Source organism: Harpia harpyja, chromosome 8, assembly GCF_026419915.1.
Source record: "Harpia harpyja isolate bHarHar1 chromosome 8, bHarHar1 primary haplotype, whole genome shotgun sequence".
In the NCBI taxonomy this organism is placed as follows: Eukaryota; Metazoa; Chordata; class Aves; order Accipitriformes; family Accipitridae; genus Harpia; species Harpia harpyja.
Window position 1 is genome coordinate 17787115 of NC_068947.1, and position 20948 is coordinate 17808062.

The 20948-nt window shown below is 45.9% G+C and overlaps 1 protein-coding gene across 11 annotated transcripts in view; it reads left to right on the top strand.

The window, feature by feature from the left end:
• Positions 1 to 20948, top strand: part of TIAM1 (TIAM Rac1 associated GEF 1) — a 193102-nt gene that overhangs the window by 91600 nt on the left and 80554 nt on the right. For 7 of the 11 annotated variants that reach the window (XM_052794134.1, XM_052794130.1, XM_052794131.1 and 4 more), the window contains one exon: positions 17675 to 18654. In XM_052794134.1, coding sequence (XP_052650094.1) covers positions 17686 to 18654 — 969 coding nt within the window. In that variant the 5' untranslated portion in view covers positions 17675 to 17685. Of the gene's footprint in view, positions 1 to 12185; positions 12366 to 17674; positions 18655 to 20948 lie in introns of all 11 variants that reach the window. The other 4 variants (XM_052794126.1, XM_052794127.1, XM_052794129.1 and 1 more) reach the window with 1 other exon arrangement.

The window sequence follows — 20948 nt, forward strand, 5'->3', positions numbered from 1 at the left end:
TCTTGTTTCTCCGAGGTTTTTTCCCTTCTGTTCTTTGCTCTCTTTTGCCTTTTCCTTTTTGGTGTGAAAGTTACATGCATGAGGCAAAGAATTTCCCATTGCAATTCAGAAACGGCGGAAGCTGGGCTAAGGTTTTTGGTTTTGTGTGCGACTCTCCAAACCTCATCACTTCTTCGGGGCCTGATCTAAAGCCCATTGAATTAATTTTCCACTGATTTCACTAAGGCTTTTGGGCAAGGTGTTTAAGAGAGCTGTTATTTCTGCAGGCGGGAGGCTTGCTGGATCACTCATGTGGCGGCTTGTTCTGAGTGAGACCGATATGCATAAGCTTGACAGCTTCCTTTTGAAGAAAAAGATGGTGTCAGCACTGTGGAGGGAGACGCTTTTTCTTCCCCTGACAGACCTGAGGTTTCTGCCCACCCTTGGCGCAGCCAGAAGCTGGCAGCCTCACAGATGAGAAGCAATTGGCTGCAGTATCACCAAAAGGAGAGCATTTGTGTTGCTGTGTGTTGCAACGACCTGAGGCTGCTCGGAGCAGCCCAGGTTTTGCGCGACAGGGACCAACGGAGAAAAAAATGACTTTCCCCTCCTAGCAAGCTGAGAGCAGCAGGGCTGGTGGAGGAATGAAGAAAGGCATCGCATTGCTGAGGGCAGGTGCAGGACTGGGGTGCAGCAAGGCCAGATACGTGTTAATGGCACATCGCTGGTGTGCTGTACCAGCACAGCCTCCTTGCAGTGGTACAAAGGCTTCATGCGGCTGGCACTTATGCCTGCAAAACAGTGCTTTTGCTGGAACAGCTTATTCTAAGCTTGTTTTTCTTTGGGGAAAAAAAAAGTGTTACTGTAAGTCATGTCACAGTTTTGCTCCTATAACTGTATTGCAGTGGCCTCTGCAGGCATAATCAGAGGTGATGCTCCATCCCATTTGTGACTGACATAGCTGTGCTGGCAAATATTTGTAACGTAGATCTGGCCTCAATTTTGAGACTGTGCTTAGATTCCTGCACTGCACAGAGCTGTCTTTCCTCCTTTAATGTACAGGGGGTAACTTTTTGAGAAGGATCTTGTAGGAGTTGGTTGAAAACTGTAAATGATAAAGTGCAAAATACTGGCTTTTTTTTCCCCTCCTGATCTTTTCATGTAGGTGTGTCGACTCTGAAAAATGGTGGAAAAAAACAAGTAAACAAGTGGAGGAGGGAATTGCATTTGAAATGTTTTGATTTCACTCCTGGGTGACTTGAAGGGATGCGCAGCCCATCAATGCTGAGTGATAAAGTGATCTTTTAAGATGGGAAGACTGTCTCTGATGGCAAAACATCCAGAGGTTGCCAGAGCATCTGTAGGGCAGACTTTGTACTAGTGATCTGAAAACTTCAACGGTAAAGACCTCTGAACCAGCACAAAGAATAGTCTTCCAAAAAGAAGTGCAAAGGCTGGTGCAGCACTGCAAAATCAAGGAGTCTTTGTTTATCTCAGTTGTAAAGGTGTCCTTTGCTTCTCTCTTTTGGCCCCTCTTTAAAGGGCTTGCCTTTAAAAGTCCCCTTTAAAATGGCAGTAGTCTTTTCTTTGTCTTTGAGGTATATCCACTCGCTGCAAAAAATAAGTCACTCCTTCTGCCCTAGGTCTGTAGGATCAGTGTGGAGATATGGTGAGGCTGTGGCTGCTGGTGGAGTGGAAGGCACGGGAGAGTCACCTCTCCTGGTGGCTTTGGCACAGAAGGGAGGAAACGTGGCTTTCAAGAGGACTGAAATTCCGGCTCTCTGATATTATTTTTAACACCTGTTTCCGTAAAAATTACTTTATCCGGTAAGACACTGGGGGCTGTGTGCATATGGACAAAAACAGTGCTGGCAAATTATTGGGAAAGTATGGTCTTTCCTGCAGCTTGGAGATCATTCCATTTGTCAGACAGATGCCATTCACGTGAATTCAGGAACTGTTGTGAGCTCAGGTGGGCTGAATAATTCACTTGTAATGTGGGCATAGGTGAATATGGTCAGTGTGTCCACAAATACACTGTGTGTTCATTTAGTGCAATTTTTATTTTCATTTGGGCTGGGAATGATGCCACAGAAAATATCAGGAGCTTTCTCAGCTACTAAAATCATCTACCACTCTTTAAATTTAAAGAGGAAACTGGTTATTTTCTTTTCGGACTATTTTGGGCCACATACCAACTTGAAGCATTGAAATGATGGAATGACACTTACTACTGCTGAAAATATCAAGTGCTGTGTAGATTTACTGTGTCTTTGTTTGATGGGGTGGCTGATATTTCACCAACCCAGCATTTTTGAAGAGGTACAGCTATTGTTTTGTGAGAAGTTTGCATTTCTAATGCATACTTTAGAATTCCTAAAAAAACCCCACATAATACTTTAGCACCATATAATGTTTCGTTTATGTGACTATATCCCACAGTAACTGCTACAGGTAAGGAAAATATTCTTCCTATAAATATTAAGGCAGAACATTTTATTAGTGACCTTATTTTATAAAAAAGGCATTGAACCAGAGCTGACAGTAAGCAGTTTTCCACCAACGCTCTGGTTGTGCTTCAGTCAGGCGGCATCTGTAGCGCTCTCTCTAATAAATAGCTCTACCGGGTGACTTTCCAGTAATGTTTCACTTCTGGCTAGGCAATCAATTTTTCTTTTCTGGTGAATGGTTTATTCACTGAAATGTGGTTTGTGAGTTTGGGACAGCTAAGAAACTCTGGAGCCGGTTATAAGCTGTGCAGGGCCACAGTCAAGTGATACTGCGTCGTTGGAGATCCCAGGCGGGATTAGGCAGACGCACGGCAGGATCCGAGGCTTTGAGCAATTGCTACAACTATGGATTTGACTCAGTATTTTCAACTGAAAACTTAATTTTCCAGATAGACTAATAAAATAGAGAAAGAGTGGCTTCCCCATCCTCACTCCTGCGCTCGTGCACGCACCCGCATGCTGCTTACCATCCTGTACCCAAGAGTATGTCACTCCTCCAAAACCAGGGAGGTCCAGATGAAAGTCCTCTGTCTGATGAGCCTAAAGTCTCCATTTTTCACTTCTCCTGTGGGAGGCACCTTTGCAAGAGGCCTTCTTGAGTTACTACATTATCGGATGTTCCTGGAACAGTTGTCCTCAGTTTGTCTCGTAATTAGTTGCTTATGCTTTTTATATAATATTTAAATACTGAGGCACTAAGAGAAAGTGAGAGCCTGGTGCTGGAAAATTCCCACCTAGGATTTGGGACACATCTCCTTGCTCCTACTCTGGTGATACTTTTTGAGTCGTTTTCAAAAGAAGAAGAAAATTAAAGCTCTTTTTGGCAGTCTGCTCTGTAGGGTGTCAGGAGCTCAAAGGTACAAGACCCACAGCTGGTCATCTGGCAGTGCTGGCTTTGCACTAATTACAGGTAGTTTATGTGTGCCAGGAGCAACATTTTACCTTTATTGACCATAGTTTGCAAAGTCAGAGGAGAACTTGAACCAAATATTGTGCCTGCCAAACTATGGAGGATTAGTCCAGCAGAATCAATATGTTACTTTTTTCATATTGCTCAGGAACGGCTTGAGTTTCACATCTTTTGACAGGACGACCTCTATCCCTTGATGCGACTGTGGTCCATGGATCCCACCAAGGTTGGTCAGTTCATGAAATCCAGGGCAGTAATCATCTCCTGAACAAGCCAGCTGGATCCACTGGGGTTGCTCGGTGCAGAAAGCTGCCTGTTTGCTACATGCTTGTGTCCCATTTGACAACAGTTTTGTTATTCTAGAGACAAAGTTTAATCTGTCTAAGAGAAATTATTGTGCAAAACTTGTATAGTCTTCAATCCTTGTCCGTTGAAATGCATCTGAGAGAGAGATCACCCTGGCTTGCTCCTGCAGCTCCTGGGGCCAGCACCAGTCACACTGGGATGGTGGGGACCTGCCTGCTGTGCATCTCTCTTGTCCTAGAGATCCCATGCACACACTGGGGGCTGGCTGTTTTTAGGCAGGTCTTGCTGCTCGAGCTGACTACCAGGGACCGCTGCCTGACTTGAGGCCATTTGCGAAGGGGAGAGGGAGTGGGAGGAAGGCACAGTCTATTTTAACCTTGCCTTGCTTGTTTTGTCAGGATGAAATTACTATGAATACAACTATTTGAATTTATGATTTTTTTAACCTACCCTTTTCTGCCCGTGAACATAAATCATGTCCTTTTGCAGCCTCTCGTTTTGCCACGAGACAGTTGTGTTGTTTTCACCTCTCAGAGTGAAGCTCTTTGCTTCATTGTGTCTGCCTTGCTTTTCCTGAAGGTAGTCTGGCCCGTATTAACCTTTGCCAGGGATGATGAGGATTGCGCATGTTATTCCAGATGAGGTCAATATCTTCTGTGGCAGCATTCACTCCTGTTTCTGCTGGGCAAGTCTTGCTTGGTGTATCTTTTGATTACATTTGCTTTTTTGTCATTTTTATGACATCAGGAGCTTATGGTCCTCTGGAATCAATATGAGACAAAAGGTCTCTTCTGTATTGTGACTTTTTCTAGCTTTGTGTCATCAGCACAAGTCACTGGTACATTTTTTTTCTTTGTGTTTCATCACTGAAAACATTAAAAAAAACCTGGTCCCTTGAGCCAGATAATTCTCCTTTCAGCACAACCTCTTTGCAAAGTTTCTTATGTATATCATAATTCCTATGCCAGTTTTCGTCATCTTCAGCTTAACTAGTAGTTTCCTGGAAAGATAACTTCTGCCCTTTCCTCCCCTGGAGAATGGGTCATCTTGTTGGAGAAAGCAATCAGAGTAGCGTGCCACAATCTGTATTGCATTTTATTGAATTTCCCATTTCTTCCTGTGTCGTTCCCTGTTCCATCTCTCAGATGTGCTCTCCAGCCTTGCGTGCTGTTGAGGCCGGACGGATGGGTATGTCATTGCTGGGATCTCTTGTTCTCCAGTCCCAGGCAGGATCCTGATCCACAGGTTTTAATATAAAAAATTTTGTCTATATCCCTGTGGTTTCTTGCCCCACTTCTCTCATAGTTTGGGGATGCAGATTCAAAATGCCTGCTGACTGGCACATTTTAAACCTTTGAATTTTGCTCCTCAGATACCTCAGACGTGGATGATTCACATACCTTGCTCCCCCGTGCCCTTACTGAAAATGACGACAAAGCATTCATTTTATTTTGAGGCCACGCTCAGAGCTGACGGGTTTCAGCTTTCCATCACAAATCTACCTTAGCCTGACTTTTGGTAGTTTTGGCTTTTCCTCTCAAAAAACATTTGCTGATTGGTCCTTTTCCCCACTCCGTGGCAGGGCTGTGTGCTCCCTGCCCGCTTCTTCCCAGGGTGGAGGCTCACCCCCTGAGCCCCGAGGGTGTCTTCCCCCAGGATTACCATCTCTCATGGGTTTTGCCCCCTCTTAATTAAAGAAGCAACACCCAACGTGCGGCCTTTGGTGTTGTGTGTTCCTCCCGTGGGGAAGAGCTATCAGCAGGAGCTGTGTCAGGAGATGTGATGTACGAGTTGTGACTAAAACCGGTAAACCCAGATAAACTTAACTGCGGTGCGGATACATCTCTGTGACGGTGTTTGAGTGATCGGGTTCTGTCAGGACATGCAAGATAAAATCTGAATGCTTAATTTAACTTTGACAGTGCCAAGCTGGTACAGACCAGCTGAGTTTTGCATGAATGTTTTCCTTTTTTCTGTATGCTGGAGAAATGGCGAGGGCTAATACTATGGTAATGCCAGGCTGAGAAACCTGCTCTGTTGCAGTCGATATCATCACACTAAGTGAAAACAGCAGTCATTTGGTCATATGCTTGCTTGCCTCTCCTCCCAGGCTCTGAATAAACAGTAGTTATAATTCCCAGGGTTGGGTTTTGTGAAGCAGGGCTGCCTCTTCACCTGGGGCTCCTTTTTGTTTCTCCCATCCTCTCCGGCAGCCCCAGCGGGAGCGCTCAGTGCAGGCTGAGGCTGGTAGTCCTGTTGGTAGTCCTATTTTTTGGCCTGGGAGAACTGCTGTCTCAAGCATCTCCACCCAGCCCTGTCCCACCAGAACAACCTGGCCATGGCATCGCCGACATATCAGGCAAGAAGCTTTCTTATTTTCAGGCAGCGTGGGATGTTTAACATGTGCTTTCTGCTGGTTAAATGTGGGGTTCCTCTTTGGAGTCACCCAGTGCCCTTTTAAATTGGGGATATGGCCATCTGGGGTCTTTCTGCAGTTGATGAGAGCGCTATATTCATGCTTCACAGAGAGGAAGAGGAGCTATGGGGAGTCTCCCCAGGGCGCACAGGAGACAGGCTGCCAGGGAGGAATCGAGCCCTGCTCTGCAGTGCTGCAGCTGCTGGCCTCTCTGTCCTAGCCCGGCACACCAGTCCTGGTGAAGGCTGAATCTTGTGAGGTACTGATTTAAAAGTAGGAGCTCACAGAGAGAGGTACTGGTATGAAAACTTTGGCAAGGCATGCTATAAACTTAAAAGGACATCCTCTGCTTCAATACTTTTCCTTATTATGGCTCCCTTGAGGCCTCAACATGGAAGTTGTTGTTACTTTTACATCCTTTCTACTAATTATATAGCATACCTTATAATGCTTTTGTACCTCAGTGAGGTACCTCATTCTCCATCAGAGAGAGTGTGACCAAAATGTGAAAGCTACTCTGATTGTGCATTTGCCTGTGTTTAATTTGCCACCCATTTTTCTGTAGACCTCTGGAATCCCTCCCCGGTACTTAAGTTGGGGTATCTAAAATTAGATACTTGTCTTCATATCTCAGGCACCATCTTAATGATCTGTGTGAGGTCTTTGGCATTGCTTGAAAATCAGATTACTTACCCCTGTGCTTAAATGAGGATATACACTGAATGCTTCCTCTCCAATCCCCCCCCAATTATTGGCTTTAATTTTTTTCTGCAACGTTTTAATACTTCACATCCTGCCTCAGTGGCTCCCTGGTTACTCAAGCCAAGGGTTTCAATTTTTATTGCCAGAGACCGTGGCGCTGGGTGGTTGTTCTGTGCATGCGTGGTCTCCCGTGTCCTGCTCCGCTTCTCCCTCCTGCCCATCCTCGACTGTGCAGTGAATGCTCTGATGGATCTGTTCCAGGCTCTGTCTCCTGGTCTGAACATTTTCTTGTTACTTCTAAATAAAGTTTTTTTAATTCATTTGGTATGTCCCATCCTCATTGTGTATCAGCAGTTCTCTCCTCATTTGGCACAAGGAAAAAGTCTTTTTCAAGCAAAGTGTAATAACAATAAAGTATAACCTAAAGGTAAATAAACAAACTGCACCTTATTTTTATTTCAGCTGCATTTTGGGTATTCTTTTTATTTTTTTAAGTAACACATAAATGCACACGCAATCCTCGTAGCTACCTTTCTCATTCTTGTCCTCCATGGAGGCCAAGTGGGCTCCTTCTTCCCTGCAGCTCCCTTGTGGCTTAGTGCTGGCTGCAGCTGCCCAGAGCGGGTTACAAAACCCCTCTGCTTCCCAGGATGCAGCACGCAAGCTGCTGTTCGTCTGCCCCACAGGCTCCAGGGAGTTGCCCTCGTAGCTTCCCATAGATTTGCTTATGTCTGATGATCTGAAATTAGAATCCTTCCCCTGCTTTGCCCTCTTCTGTAAACGTGTAATACCTTGCAGATTTCCCCTAGGGAAGAAAGGGGGATTTTCCCACCATTAAAAATAAAAGGGAATGGAAGGAGGAAGACTTAAAACATGTTCAGATACTTGTAAAAAAGATTAAAAAACAAACAAACCCACAACCATGTCAATTATTCACATTCCCTCGTATAAATATAGAAACCCCGAAGAGGGGGCTTTCCCTTGGGATACCTGCTCTTTTCTTCCATTAATTTATTACCAAGGCCCCACAGTGCTTTGTCAGTGCCATGCTTCGGTTTTGTTTTCTTTAGCTGTGATTTGGGGATGGTTGACTGTCGGCTATAGGGAGGTTTTAGGTCTCATGACAGACCTTCCTCCCTCCCTCTCTTTTTGCCTTTTCTTCCCTCCCTTAGAAATTCTCATAGGTGTGGTGCTACAGCTAGAGGAACAAGGCTTCCCACATCTTTCCTTTATGACTTCTCCACAAAGAGAACGTGGGTTTATTTTTCTTTCCCCTCCTCTTCATCTGGAGCGTTCACCCAGCATTGTTCTCCTAACCATGACAGACACAAAGGTTGTGTGTTAGTGAGAAAGCTGCAAAGAGCTTTTGCAACTCCAGCTCTGCTGGCCAGCTCTTGCGGATGTGCGGATCGTCCTCCCACCCTTGTCTGGATGGTCACTGTTGTCAGACTCGAGTTTCAGGAGCAGCCATTCTCTTTGTCAGGTAGTATAAGCCATGGTTGGTTTAAAATTAATTTTTCTCACGAACGAAAGGTTTCTATGACATTTTATATGTTGTAGAAAGAAAACACAAAAAGGAACATGTTTGTCATTTATTTTCACTGGTTTAAAAGTCAACCAGCTTCTGTAATCTGCTAGAGCAGGTCTCTGATCTCAGTGTCGTATGTTGTTTCATTGAGAATGGGGAAGCTTGGAGCATTTCTGAATTACATTTCTGAACCCAGGCGTGCACCCAGCCCTGTTACAGAAAGCCCTCTCAGACAAAGATCTGGGCATAGAGCAGCCTCTCTCCTGCCATCCATCCATCCACCCATCCACCCATCCACCTATCCATCTCCTGTGGGTTGCAGTGCTTCATGTTGTGGAAGACAGCCCAGGGGTATGGGATGGTGAGAGCCAGAGTTGTCAGGACACCAGGACCCTGGAGCATACTAGAGCATTTACCTTCTTCAAAGGGTAGGTGATTTGATAGATTGATTTCGGCAGCAATTCGTATTAACTAGAGGTAATAAAGGCTAACAAAATGTGGCCTCCAGTTATAAATAAAGGGCCCGATTCTCCATTTCAGGAGACAGGATCGAACACCGGAGTTACAGTGGTGTGGAAGTGGGATTGTGGGTGGGGAATACAGCCCAGAGCCACTGATTAATATTAAATAGTTTCTGTATGAAATGTCTACTGCTTGCTGTCGATGTATATACATCCTGATGGTTTATGGTAGAATTACCAAGGGCTTCTCAAAGCTGGATGAAGATTTGCTTAATGACCAACTGATCTCACATCTGCAGTTGCATTTGGAATCTGACAAAAACAATGCATCACGAAATCAAAAAGTAAAAATAGAATTGAAGGAGAGCTGTTGTCCTTCTAGCCAACTTTTCGTGTTCATTGGACAAGGGGATATACTTGCATACTAATTTTTTCTTGCTGGAAAGGAAGGGTTCTGCTTCGAAAAGGAGGCTTTTAGAAAACTACAGCTTCTGTATTTTTCACCCATTAATGTTCATGTCAAGTGTCTGCAAGCAAAAAGAAAACAGGTGTGCTGCTTTCTTTCCTAATCTCTTGGCATTGCAAACTGCTCCCAGCATGTGAAAGTCAAACCTCTCTTTGCTGTACCTAGGATCACAGGTAGCAGATGTGATGAATAACAAGGTGCTCCTTTAATGTATTCTGCTTCCCTACTATGCATTCATTTAATCCGTTCATGGTGGTTTGCTGTGAGCTTCCTCAGTTTGGATTGACTTAAGTTGCTGTGTGATGAGCCCTGTGGGAACTCCTTGGCCTGATTTTTCAAGGCGCTGTTTTGTGGCTATGAAATAAATACAGCTGTGCTACTTCCAAACCTTCAAAGAACAAGAGGAGTTGCATTGACATACGTAGACATTGGCATACATGCATGCATACATGCATCATAGATGTATATATATGTGCATACATGTTTGCAGGAGTCAGCTCTAAGACTGAATATTTTGTCTTGAGCATAGAAGTTTGAAAAATCTTTATTTGATGTTTCTTTTTTAAGGAGATGAACTGTTCATGTGTGAGTGTGTACAAATGTCCATCTGCCCTGAGAACAGTTACTGGTGAGTTACTGGTGGTCTAAGCACATGGTCAGCTTCCCCGTTGATTAGGCGCCACTGACAAAGCAAGTGTCCACAGGAGCAAATGCGTCCTGTGCAGGGAAGTGCTCTGTGCTGGGAAGCAGGCCATAGGGCTGTGCTCATGTTTGCTTCTGCCTTTCCTGCTGATGGAGCAGCACAGGCATCCCCTTTTGCCAAGACCTTGATGGAGGGAAGTCCTTGTCTGAGGCTGCTTCAGCGCTGCAGACCTCCAGAATTTCTGCTGCAGCAGAGCCTGGGCTGTTGGGGTGAACTGGGAAGCATGGGGGTGAGGACCGTTCCAGTGCATATTCATGGCAGACAAAGAGAAATATGAAAAACTGATGTTCTTCTTGAAAAGTATGACTTGGTGTCATTTGGGAAAGACTCTCCAAGTTTTAAAAGTTAATAGGAACAAAGCTTTTCAGGAAAGAATCCATGGGTAATGATAAATCCTTCTCTTTTGGAGGAGCTGTGCGTGCACACTACTCATCTGTGGCAAAGGATATTGCCAGCCCTTCAAATGTACTGGAGTGTAGTGAGGATTCGGATAATGTAGTATCCAGTTGTAAACATCCACTTTGGATCTTCCCACGTTTTTAACAAATGTGTGCAAGAAGAGAATTATTTTTGTTGGCGGAGCACAGGCGGTGTGTAGAGCGGGTGGCGTTGTAGTTGGTTTCTCATAGAAGCGACCAGAGTTCGCTTCAGCCCGGAGCAGATTTTTCTCAGTTACAAATTCCTCAAAAGCTGCTTCAGGATGGAAAAATTGATAAAATGCTCAGCTGCATCTGTTTTTTTCTTCTTTTGGACAAGTTTTCTGGGGCAGCAGCAGGCAAATCTGAAAAAAGATGGTCGCAATTCCTTTTTCTTTGGAGGTGAGGAATGCGCATCGCAGGGCTGCTCACTGTGTGGTGGATGCAGGTGGGAAGTCTCATGCCTGTAGGACCTTGTTTGTCAGCAAGATTCTCGTCTTGCAAATTATTGGCAGCTGGCATGGTAATGAGTCCATTTCAATATAAATGAGCTTCATTTTATTAATTTCTGCCAGCTCCTGAGCAATTCATGAACTGCTTTTCAGATCTCAACCAACAGCTTGGGGGAAGAGGGGGAGGTGGGGACCAGAGAGGGGAACATGAAGGAAGAGAAAGAAAATGAGAATGTTTTTAATGTAGAAAGGAGCTGGTGACTCTCATCTCTTTTGAGAATCCAGCCAAGAGTGAGGATCACAATTTCCTCACCAAGCAGCTCTAATAACATGAAGGGCATCATTAATCTCTTCCAAGGTTTTTGTTCTTGAGACTTTTGGAAAAGTTTATAATTCTCAAAACACTGCATGCAGAGTTTCTCAAAAACTGCATGCAGTTTCACTGCTGGTGTTTGGCCAGGAGAAGGGGGAGTTGGGTGACTTGAGAGCTGGCTTGGGCAGCGTACCCAGCCCTCCGGTGAGTTGGTGGTTGTTGGTGTCTCACAGGGCTGGACCTTGAGCTGGTATACTTGCAAGGGAGCTCGCCAGTGGTATCAGGCTGAGAAAGGGCTGGAATTTGGTACCCACACGAGTGCGTGCATGCATGTGTGTAACTTGAGGACTATTCTAATGACTTGTCTTAGGTCTAAATAAGCATAGACTGGTCTCCTGTATCTTCACCTTAGTGAATGCAATTAACCTGATGATCCTTTCACTGTGCAGAAAAATGTATGTAAATGCTCTGCCCTACATGTCTGATTTGCCCTTGAAAAATGTTAATGAAATCCCTGCTTGGATAACTGCCCTTTTTGTAAATTAGACAGTCTGCGCAGAAAACTCTCTGAGGTCTCCCATTTTCGGGCCTGTTCCCTGGGCAGTTGGGTCCCCCCTTGCTGCCAGAAATTAAACCCTGGTTTATTGGAAGATGCCTTTCTTGGCTGTTGTCTTCAGACACAGGTGTGGTTTTGGACCTGAGGTTTTCTAGCCCTACCTGAGACAGACCGTCCTCAGCAGGGGCATGTTAATGTCCATGGGGATTTTTATTGTACAAAGTGGTGGGAAGAGGAACTCTCCACGTTCTGTAGTTTGGGCTGGTGGTGCTTGACTGGGTTTTTCATTTATTCTGCCATCATCACATTTCATCATTCAAATTTAAGCACAGCATTCGCATGCTGTATTGCACAGTGTTTCGTAGGTAAGTGATGATAACAGGACCTGGCAGAAGACATCCTCCTGTATAGCTGTTCCTGCTAACCCTTTGTCTGATTCTTTTTTTTTCTCCCCTCTTTCTCCCCAGGTTTTTGGCATATAGTCATAGACTCTGACACGAGAGTAATGGAGTCGCTGAGTGGCAGGTGCTGACAGCTTCTGCAGTCCCACTTAACTGTTCATTTTGGTATCATTTGCAATTCTATACCTCTAAATGCCACAGCTCTCTTGGGGAAGGTTGCGCTGGATACCAGTACTGCCTCGGAAGGTACATGTGTGTCCATATATTTTTCTTTAGGAGTTTGCTATGTTGTATAATGGTTCACGGGAGGGGAAAAAAATGGATAAGCTGCATGCGGTTTATGGTCACACCCATTTAGCAATACAAAGGAATTTGAACAGCTATCAAGCAGCTACTGATGACATCCCTTCCTCCCTCTCTCCTCCTCTTATTTGAATTGCCTGCAGGGCCTTTTTGGAGTCCATCCCATGCTTTAACATATGCGAGAGCGGCTTACAAAAAAGAAATGGCTGGTTAAAAGGTTTTGATTTGAAAACAATTAAATATGCTGCTGGAGTTTCCAAGAAACTCAAAGACTTACTGTGGAATTTCAGCCTCTCTCTTGCCCTTTCCAAAAAGCACATTTTAATTACAATAAAATGTGTATGTTCACACTTGGTTATTAGTCTTGTACATTTTTCTATGTGGTTTTGTGAGTTCAGTAAAAATCTTTGTTGTTGGCTGGCAGATTTTAGCAAAAGTGTATTTCTGTAGCCTCATTACTCACTGTGGATTTAATAATTGTTCTGGTTCTCACAGCCTTCAAGCTCTGCTCCAGGAGAAAAATACAGATTTGTCACCAGGGCCTCCCACTAGAATCTAATTTTAAATTTGCAATCTGTTGTCTTGTGAGGTGCTTCAAATTTTGTTGGAAAGTTAATGTATTTCAGATTTTCTTCTGGAATCTACAGCCCAACTTTTTGCAAGTTTGTGAGTTAGTAACTTAGGTTTAATTGAAATGAGTTATTTTGGTTTTGTAATTATTTTAAGAAATATTTAATATTGGGGGTAAAGGAAGAGAAAGGAAAATGACTTTTCAAAAAAAATTACATTCTTTGAGGGGGCCGTCATCAGCAATCATCCAGAATGTGATTGCCTTTTTGTGGAACCATTTAATATAAGACTCATCCAGCAAAAACTCAGCAGTTCAGCTAGAGGTCAGTCTGCTTGTCTAGGGTAGCTGATGTAGGGAACACTGTTTTTTCCAAAGTTTTCCTGCGGAATTTGTGTTCTCCCTGCTGATATCCTAATGTTGATATCAGTCTTAAGTTTTGGGTTAAAAAACCCCCCACAACGCAAAGCCCTGTACTGTCTCTTGATGTGCAAGCTGTCTAAAACGTGACTTTCCGGGCTCCTTGAAGACTTCCACAATTTTGACATTTTCCCTGCTCTGAACCAGGAAGGAGCAGATCTTCTGGGAGAGAGAGCCCTTTCCCGAGCAGCTGATAGCTCAATGGTCAGGTCACCTCTTGAGGATGTGGAGGAACAAGTTGCCACCCCTCGTTTGCCTGACTTGGGCTGCAGATACGAATCTTGATCTTCCGCGTCTTCGGCAAGCAACTGAGTCACTGACCTGGTGCCTCTTCCAGGAGACGTGCCTGTCTCCCTGCATCGGTTTTCAAATCTCTCCCTCTTGGAGTGGAGGAGCCTTTCATCAAAAGCGGTCTATTCCCACGAAAAGTTTGGGTTTTGATGAATCAACATTTTCTGCTGAAAAATTTCCAACTAGTTCTGCTTGCAGTGCATGGTCTGTGTGCGCTAATCTCTGCTACCTTCAGAGAATAATTCAGAACAGATTTCTGACACGTCGCAATCCTTGGTTGAGCGCGACAGACCTGTTTAAAGCATCCAGATGTGTCACACTTGATTTACATTGTATCCTGGTGGTACCTTGATAGGTCTCTAATGGTCACCTTTGGATTCAGCGGGTGAGCTAACAAGGGGAGCCTTTGTCCTACCAGCATTTGCGTGCAACTCCCACTAACATTACTCATTTTCTTAATTTGATACAGATTTTTTTCACTGAGTGTGCTAAATTCAGTTAAGCTGTAGACAGGCAGCATCTGGCCATCGTAGCTGGAGCAGTTTAAGGCATTTCTGCCCCAGGGTGTCTGCTGCTGCCCCTGGGAGGGGGAGGTCGGGGCTCCCCTCCCCTGCCCAGCGCCTGCTTCTGCTAGCTGAGGGCACTGGCATCTGCTTCAGTGCGAATTCACATGTTTCAGGGCTGCCTTTCCACATCTGCCTGAGCTGACCTAACAGCTCACTGCTGCCAAAAAATGGGGGAGGTGCCACTCGCTGTCCCCTTTTCCCTGGCTCCCACATCGCCCTCAGGCCGCCCCCATCCTTGCCCCACTGTGTCCCCAGACGGACACCCTTGTGCTGCCTTTGGCATGTGCCAGTTCACCTCACTATCTCAGCAAAAATAAACTAATAAAGTCGTCTCTTTTTTCTGGATTTATTTTCTGCTGTTTTCATGGACTTGGCTGCACGAGCACCTGAATTGGTTCAGGGTAACTGGTGGAAATGCTCAGCCAGGAATGCAGAGAGGAGGCAAAAACAGGGGTGAGAAGGTAGGATGGGGGTCCCTTCCAGGGGGAGCCATCGGTCTCGGGCACCCCACAAATGGTCACCCTCAGCTTGACCCGGCAGGGTTGACTGTCCCCACCTGAGGCGGGCTCAGTCCGTTGTGCCCTGCATCTCCCAGGGGAGATGGCCTCTGCTGGGGGACAGTGACAAACCATGGGGATGGCACTGTCTTGCATCACTGCAGCTGGATCAGCTGCACCGTGTCTGCCTGCAGCCCTCTTGCACCCACCACGCAGCATTCATGCAACCCTGCAAAGGAATGCCGGGGAAATCAGTGGGATTAGGGTAAGGCCTGTTCCTGGGTGCAGGAGTGAGGTATGGGCTAATCGCAGGATAGATAGCCGTCTGCGGGATTTGCAAACGTGTTCTCACCTGAAGTGCCAATCCACGGAATTGAAAAGGGACAGCTCTTTACTTAGAAGTCTGACACTTCTTGCCAGTATCTAGCAGATACTTCTCATTGTGTGAAATCACTCAGTAAACTTTTGTGCTGCCGTCTGCAGAGAAAAGGCTTTCCTCCTTCCATGGGAGTGTTTCTAGCAGCGTTATTTCCTCACGGGGTGCAGCCTGAGCTGCTGCTCCTTTCCTCGCCAAGTCACTTGTGGTTCTCTTACTTTTTCGCTGGGTGAAATTTTGCCCAGTGTGCAGAGAGACTACGTTGAGGTGGTGGCACAGGGCTGCTTTCCGTAGCCACGCTGCCCAGCGTTTTCATCAGCAGGTGTGCCTTGCTGTGTGGTGTGCGGGGGACGCTCCTGCCCTTTGGCAGCTCTGTTTCTGAAGGTAAAGAGCCACTCTTCATCATTCAGGGTTTCAAGAGGACTTTTAAAACTGTTCTTTCTCCTTAGATAGGTACCAAAGTGATGGCTGCATGGCTGGAGACTGGGGACAAATGGCTGCATGCTCTGATGGGCTTTGCAGCTGGTGGAAATCCTGTCAAAAGAAAGTGCAGTTAGAAAGAATCTCAGAATCAAAGCAGCTAAAAGCATTACCCTGAGAGGGTTTCTTTTGCAAGATGGGGAGTGTTGAGGTCTGGTTTTAGACATCAGTGTGGAAGACAAAATGCAGATTTTGTGCTTTAAAATGTTTTAGAAGCAAAAGCTAGCTGATGTTTGTTTTTCAGTCCAGTCCATATCAAAGGGCTGTAGCTTTTAAGGGATAATAAACCCTGTCTAGGGATTTATAATGCTGTCATATTTTTTAGATTAAAACCTGCCCTCTCTTCAGTGCATATATTTTTCTAAACGATGCATGATAAGCAAGTCTCATGACAGTCAATGGGAGTTCAGCCATTAGTTTAGTAGACGTAGGGTATTTCCTGGTATAGTCTTCACATGCGATTATATTTATTTTAGATACAGAAATGCCCAGATATTTATGGAGGTGCCTGTTGTGCCAGCACTGAACAGATTTTTAGTCTCAGACAGGACCTGCTTAGCTGGGTAAGAAGAGTAGAGAAGTGCAGTCCTCTGACTGTGGTCAGAAGTATCACTGCAGAAGTTCAGTTCTACCATATGTACCCAGGGCAGCCCATGGCTGAAGTGCTGTGCCTGTGTTTAGCATAATCGATTCCTCTCTTTCTACGTAATTTATGTAGGGCTAATTCAGTTCTGTGCAGCAGCGATAGTGTGTATTTAAATAGCAAGGGAAAATACAGAATCCTATTCATTCTGCCAGCATCTGGCTCAATACCCATTGGCGCATCCTGTTAAAGGAGAGGAAATTGCCCCAAGAAATGAAAAACTCCAGATTATTTTACTGTCAGGGCAGCTTTTTTTTTTTTTCCAACCAAGACTAATAGAAATACCTCAAAATGAGGAAGTTTTGACTTGGAATTTTTGTTCAAGATTTATGGATTATTTATCTAGATAGAATTGTCTTGCATGTAATTCAGGGAATGGCCATGTACTTTAACATTTACTTTTCTTGTTCTTCTTCTTGCTCTTTGGCCAGAAGGAGCCAATACTACTGATAAAATATTTCTGACATTTGTTGAGTGAGATCACAGACCTCAGAGTGTTTTCCAAGGTTGAATCCAGATCATCACTCCCATCTTCTGGATGGGAAACCTGTTTCACAGTGGGATGTGTGCAACTGAATAATGCAGGAGGCTAGGTACAGAGGTGGGGACAGAAACCCAGCCCCTGTGTTCCAGCTCAGTTTTCCCTTTGCTAGATCAAAGCACTTAGATCTAGCTATCTGCTTTAGAGTGAGTAGGAAGGAAAGGTTATTTTTGTATAGTCTGAGTCACTCATGCTAATTTATTTTTCATAATATGGCTTTCTTGTGTGGGGCTCTCTGTACCTGCTTAATGTTGCACTGGTTTTTTGTTCCAGAAGTCAAACCTGTCATTAGCTCGCTGCTGAACAGTTGAATTTGTACTTTGCTATTTGGTGATTCAGTCCACAGTTCCTAGCAAAAAGAAAGTGAAATTTCAGATAAAGGTGTATATCCATCTACTTTTTGGCATCTTGTTACATGCAGATAAACAATAGCTGTTGATTTTTTGAGTTTGTAGGGTTGTTAGCTAATGCTAAGAGTCAAGTGAACGTGTGCAGAGCTGAGATTGCCAGTGCACTTTGGTGGTAAACTGGCTCCACTTCACACCAAGCTTCAAGGTTCAGTCCTTCCCTCTTCTGCACTCTTCATTTGCACCAGCATGGCTATCGTCAGGCTTTTTCCTACGTCCTGATTTAACTGAGTTGCATTTATAAGATTGCTGGTACGATCGCTGGCTCTCTTAATTAATTCTGTGGTATTAGTTGCCACTGTTAAAGCATGTCCTGTGAGACCCTGTGGAAGCTGTGGTGTAGGTTTTGGGACAGGTTCATTAAAAACAAAAAGCTACTTTGGGTGTACTGGGGCGTCCATGTGTCTTCTTGCCTGCGTGTTTGGTTGCCACCTTTAACAGTCCCCGCTCTCTCCCCTTGCAGACTGTGACGCCATGGGAAACGCGGAGAGCCAGAGCGTGGAGCACGCCTTCTACGGAGACAAGCACACCAGCCTGGGCCGCAAGCACACTTCCCGCTCACTTCGCCTCTCCAATAAAGCCTCTCGCCGGACGCGGCATGCTTCTTCCGGAAAAATTATCCACCGTAACTCGGAAGTGAGCACCCGCTCCAGCAGCACCCCCAGCATCCCCCAGTCCCTGGCGGAGAACGGCCTGGAGCCCTTCGCCCAGGAGGCCAACCTAGAGGACTTTGGAAGCCCCATCTGGGTGGACCGCGTGGACATGGGCCTGCGGCCTGTTTCCTACCACACTGACTCCTCCGTCACCCCCAGCGTGGACAGCAGCACCGTCCTCACCGCCGCCTCCGTCCAGAGCATGCCCGACTCAGAGGAGAGCAGGCTCTACGGGGACGAGCCGCCGTTCTTGGCGGAGGGCGACGGGAGGTCACATCGATACGCGGCCAACGGGACAAACTTCATGGAGACGGCCAGCTTTAAGAAGAAGCGCTCCAAATCGGCTGACATCTGGCGCGAAGACAGCTTGGAGTTTTCGCTTTCCGACCTCAGCCAGGAGCATTTAACAAGCAACGAGGAAATCTTAGGCTTGGCCGAGGAGAAGGATGCCGAGGCCACCCGGGGGACAGAGGCCAGTGGCAGCCCCCAGCCGCTGGTCGCCTGCCAGCGCTCCAACTCTATGAGTGACTTGTATTCCCCCAAAACTCCGAGTGCTACAGTCAATGGAGGCCCACGAAATGCCTTTGGAGGGTACTGCCGGAATTTAGTGTCCGACATCCCGGATATTGGGAGCCATAAGTTGGCATCGGTTACTGCTGAGGATGCGCCTTCCTACAATAATTACAATACGCTGCCCTGTAGGAAATCCCACTGCCTTTCCGAAGGGGCCACCAACCCACAAATTAGCCATAGTAACAGCATGCAAGGCAGAAGGGCGAAAACTACTCAGGTAAGGCAGCTTTCTTCTATGTAAAATGGAAGTGTGTGGCATTTGCTAAGCTGTGTCTGTAGATAGAAGTATTCCAGGTTCTTCCAGGCTCTGTTTTCCTTCAACACCCCCTTTCCAAGAAGAGGGCTGTACCCAGGATAGAGCTGAACTAACTGGTCTCTGGAGCTGGCTTGATCCCATCTCTGCTCCCTTCCTTATCTGCAGCTCTGTTTCGGCCTTTTCCACTCTTCACTGCTTCTGGAAAAGATAAATCTGCATTTGCCAGTTAAAGAGTTTCCTGCGTGTTTCGCAGTGCTGACGGTGCCTTTTTTTCCAGGGTAGCTGCCAAAACCGATTACTCCACTCAGGGAGCTCATGCACGCTGGTTGTGTCTCCCCTCTCTGCCCTCCCTGCCCCATTGCCCTCCCCTGCCTGCACACATGTAAGCACTACTCGGCCTTTGTGGCTGGAAGCAAAGAAGAAACCTGCGAGTGTTTCACGTCCCCTCCACTGTAAACACTCGCTGGACTGAAATTTTACCCTTCTAATTAGCTGAGGTTCACATCTGTGCAAAACATTACCCAGAAACGGTGCTGTCCCCTCGCAGGAGACTGCCAGCCCTGCAAGTTGCAGCACTCACCCGCTGTAAACTGAAAAATGATGGAGGATGTAGACGTATGGAGAAGATGCTACTTCTCCTAGCCAAGGAGGACATCATTCCTTTCAACATTCCCAGACAGCACAGAGCCAACATGAGCTTTTCTATCTGGTGCCCCTCCTGTGCTCCAAACACCAGTCCTGGTGACCTTTGCTTTGACTGCTGCTGTTGGGTCTTTATTATGCTTTGCTCTGCCTTTCTTGGCTGTGTTCTGCCTGACTGAGTTACACAGCACTGGCTTGCACTGCAAACAGCAATTCTGCTTACAGTTAAGTGGCAGACTACTCACATAGCAGGGGAAAAAGGAGCTACAAATTGCTCACCTGTACAAGCCCCGTGTGGCATGCACATTGTGTGCATACTGCACTCATTTTAAGTTCATTCGTCTGGCTTGCTGGACCTTCTCAGAGCAGCGGTCTAGCTGCCTAATGGAAGATGCTGGCTGTGGCGTTTTTTACACACACTATTTTCTGGCTGTGGGCACCCGCTCAGAAACACGGCCGGGGCGCACAGAACAGCCTGATGGCGCAGGTCAGAGCTGTGCACCAGATCGCACACTTCAGCAGCTCCCCTGATTTCATTGCGTGGTTTCTCCTACATATGCCATGCAGCATACACACGCTGCGCCATGTGATCCAGAAAAAGAAAAAAGCAGCACGTTGCATCAGGGTCGGAGGCCGGCAGGCTCACGTCCTGCTGCTGGGCTGAGCTGTTGGCAGGACACCAGCGTTAGAGATACCAGGCTGGGCAGCGTAAGTCAGGCAGGTTGCAGCATGCCGCAGAGGAGGTGTGGGACTGCAGAGGTGCAGAGGGCTGTCGGAGGGTGAGAGGAGCGTGTGCCCCCCTGTCGGCTGGCACTGACTTGTGAGAGCTGATGGGAAGGGGTTGCTGAGTGACTTACCGGCTGTGCTTGATCTTTGGAGATACGTTGCTTCTAAATATAAAAATGACATGCTAAAACAGATGCTGCAGAGTCCCACAACAGCAGCTTTGTACTTCAAAATCAGCTTTTTATTTTCGAAGGTATTTTTATGGTGTGAGCGCAAAAACCCTTTGGTGCTCCATCAAGACAGTACAGGATAAAAAGCAAGAGAACAACAACAAGCAAAAAAAAGGATGTTATTTGGCAGCCTTGAACGTAACAGCTTTCATGGAGATTGTTAGGTGCCACTGCTGCCTCTAGCCCTCTTTCAGGTGTATTTAAGAGAGAACAGTGTCGCTGATGAACAGCAAAGCATTTGTTTTTCTTCTTGGTACCTATCTTGGCATTAAGAAGATTCCTCTAAGGCACTTCGTGAAAGTCACAAATTTGCGTAGCATTTTGTGAGGCCTCAGCCGTATCCAGGGAAATCACTTTGTGGGGCTGGTTTCACTAGATGTATCTCCTGAGCTTGGAGACAGTGGCTATAAGGAGTCTCAGCAGTGATTATTACCACGTATAAATGCAACAAAATTAAAGCTTTGGAAAGGTCAAAATTCCTTCCAAGTCTTTAATCCTAGCAGCATACAGTAAGATACTTGCCAGCAATGAAGTCATGTTAGCCCAAGCCTACCTTTAGCAGGCTTAGGGAAATGACTATCATTATGTGTTTGATAGATAGAGCGAAAAGGAAGTCCAAATTTGCACACAAAGTAAAAGGACTAGTTCCTTGGTGAA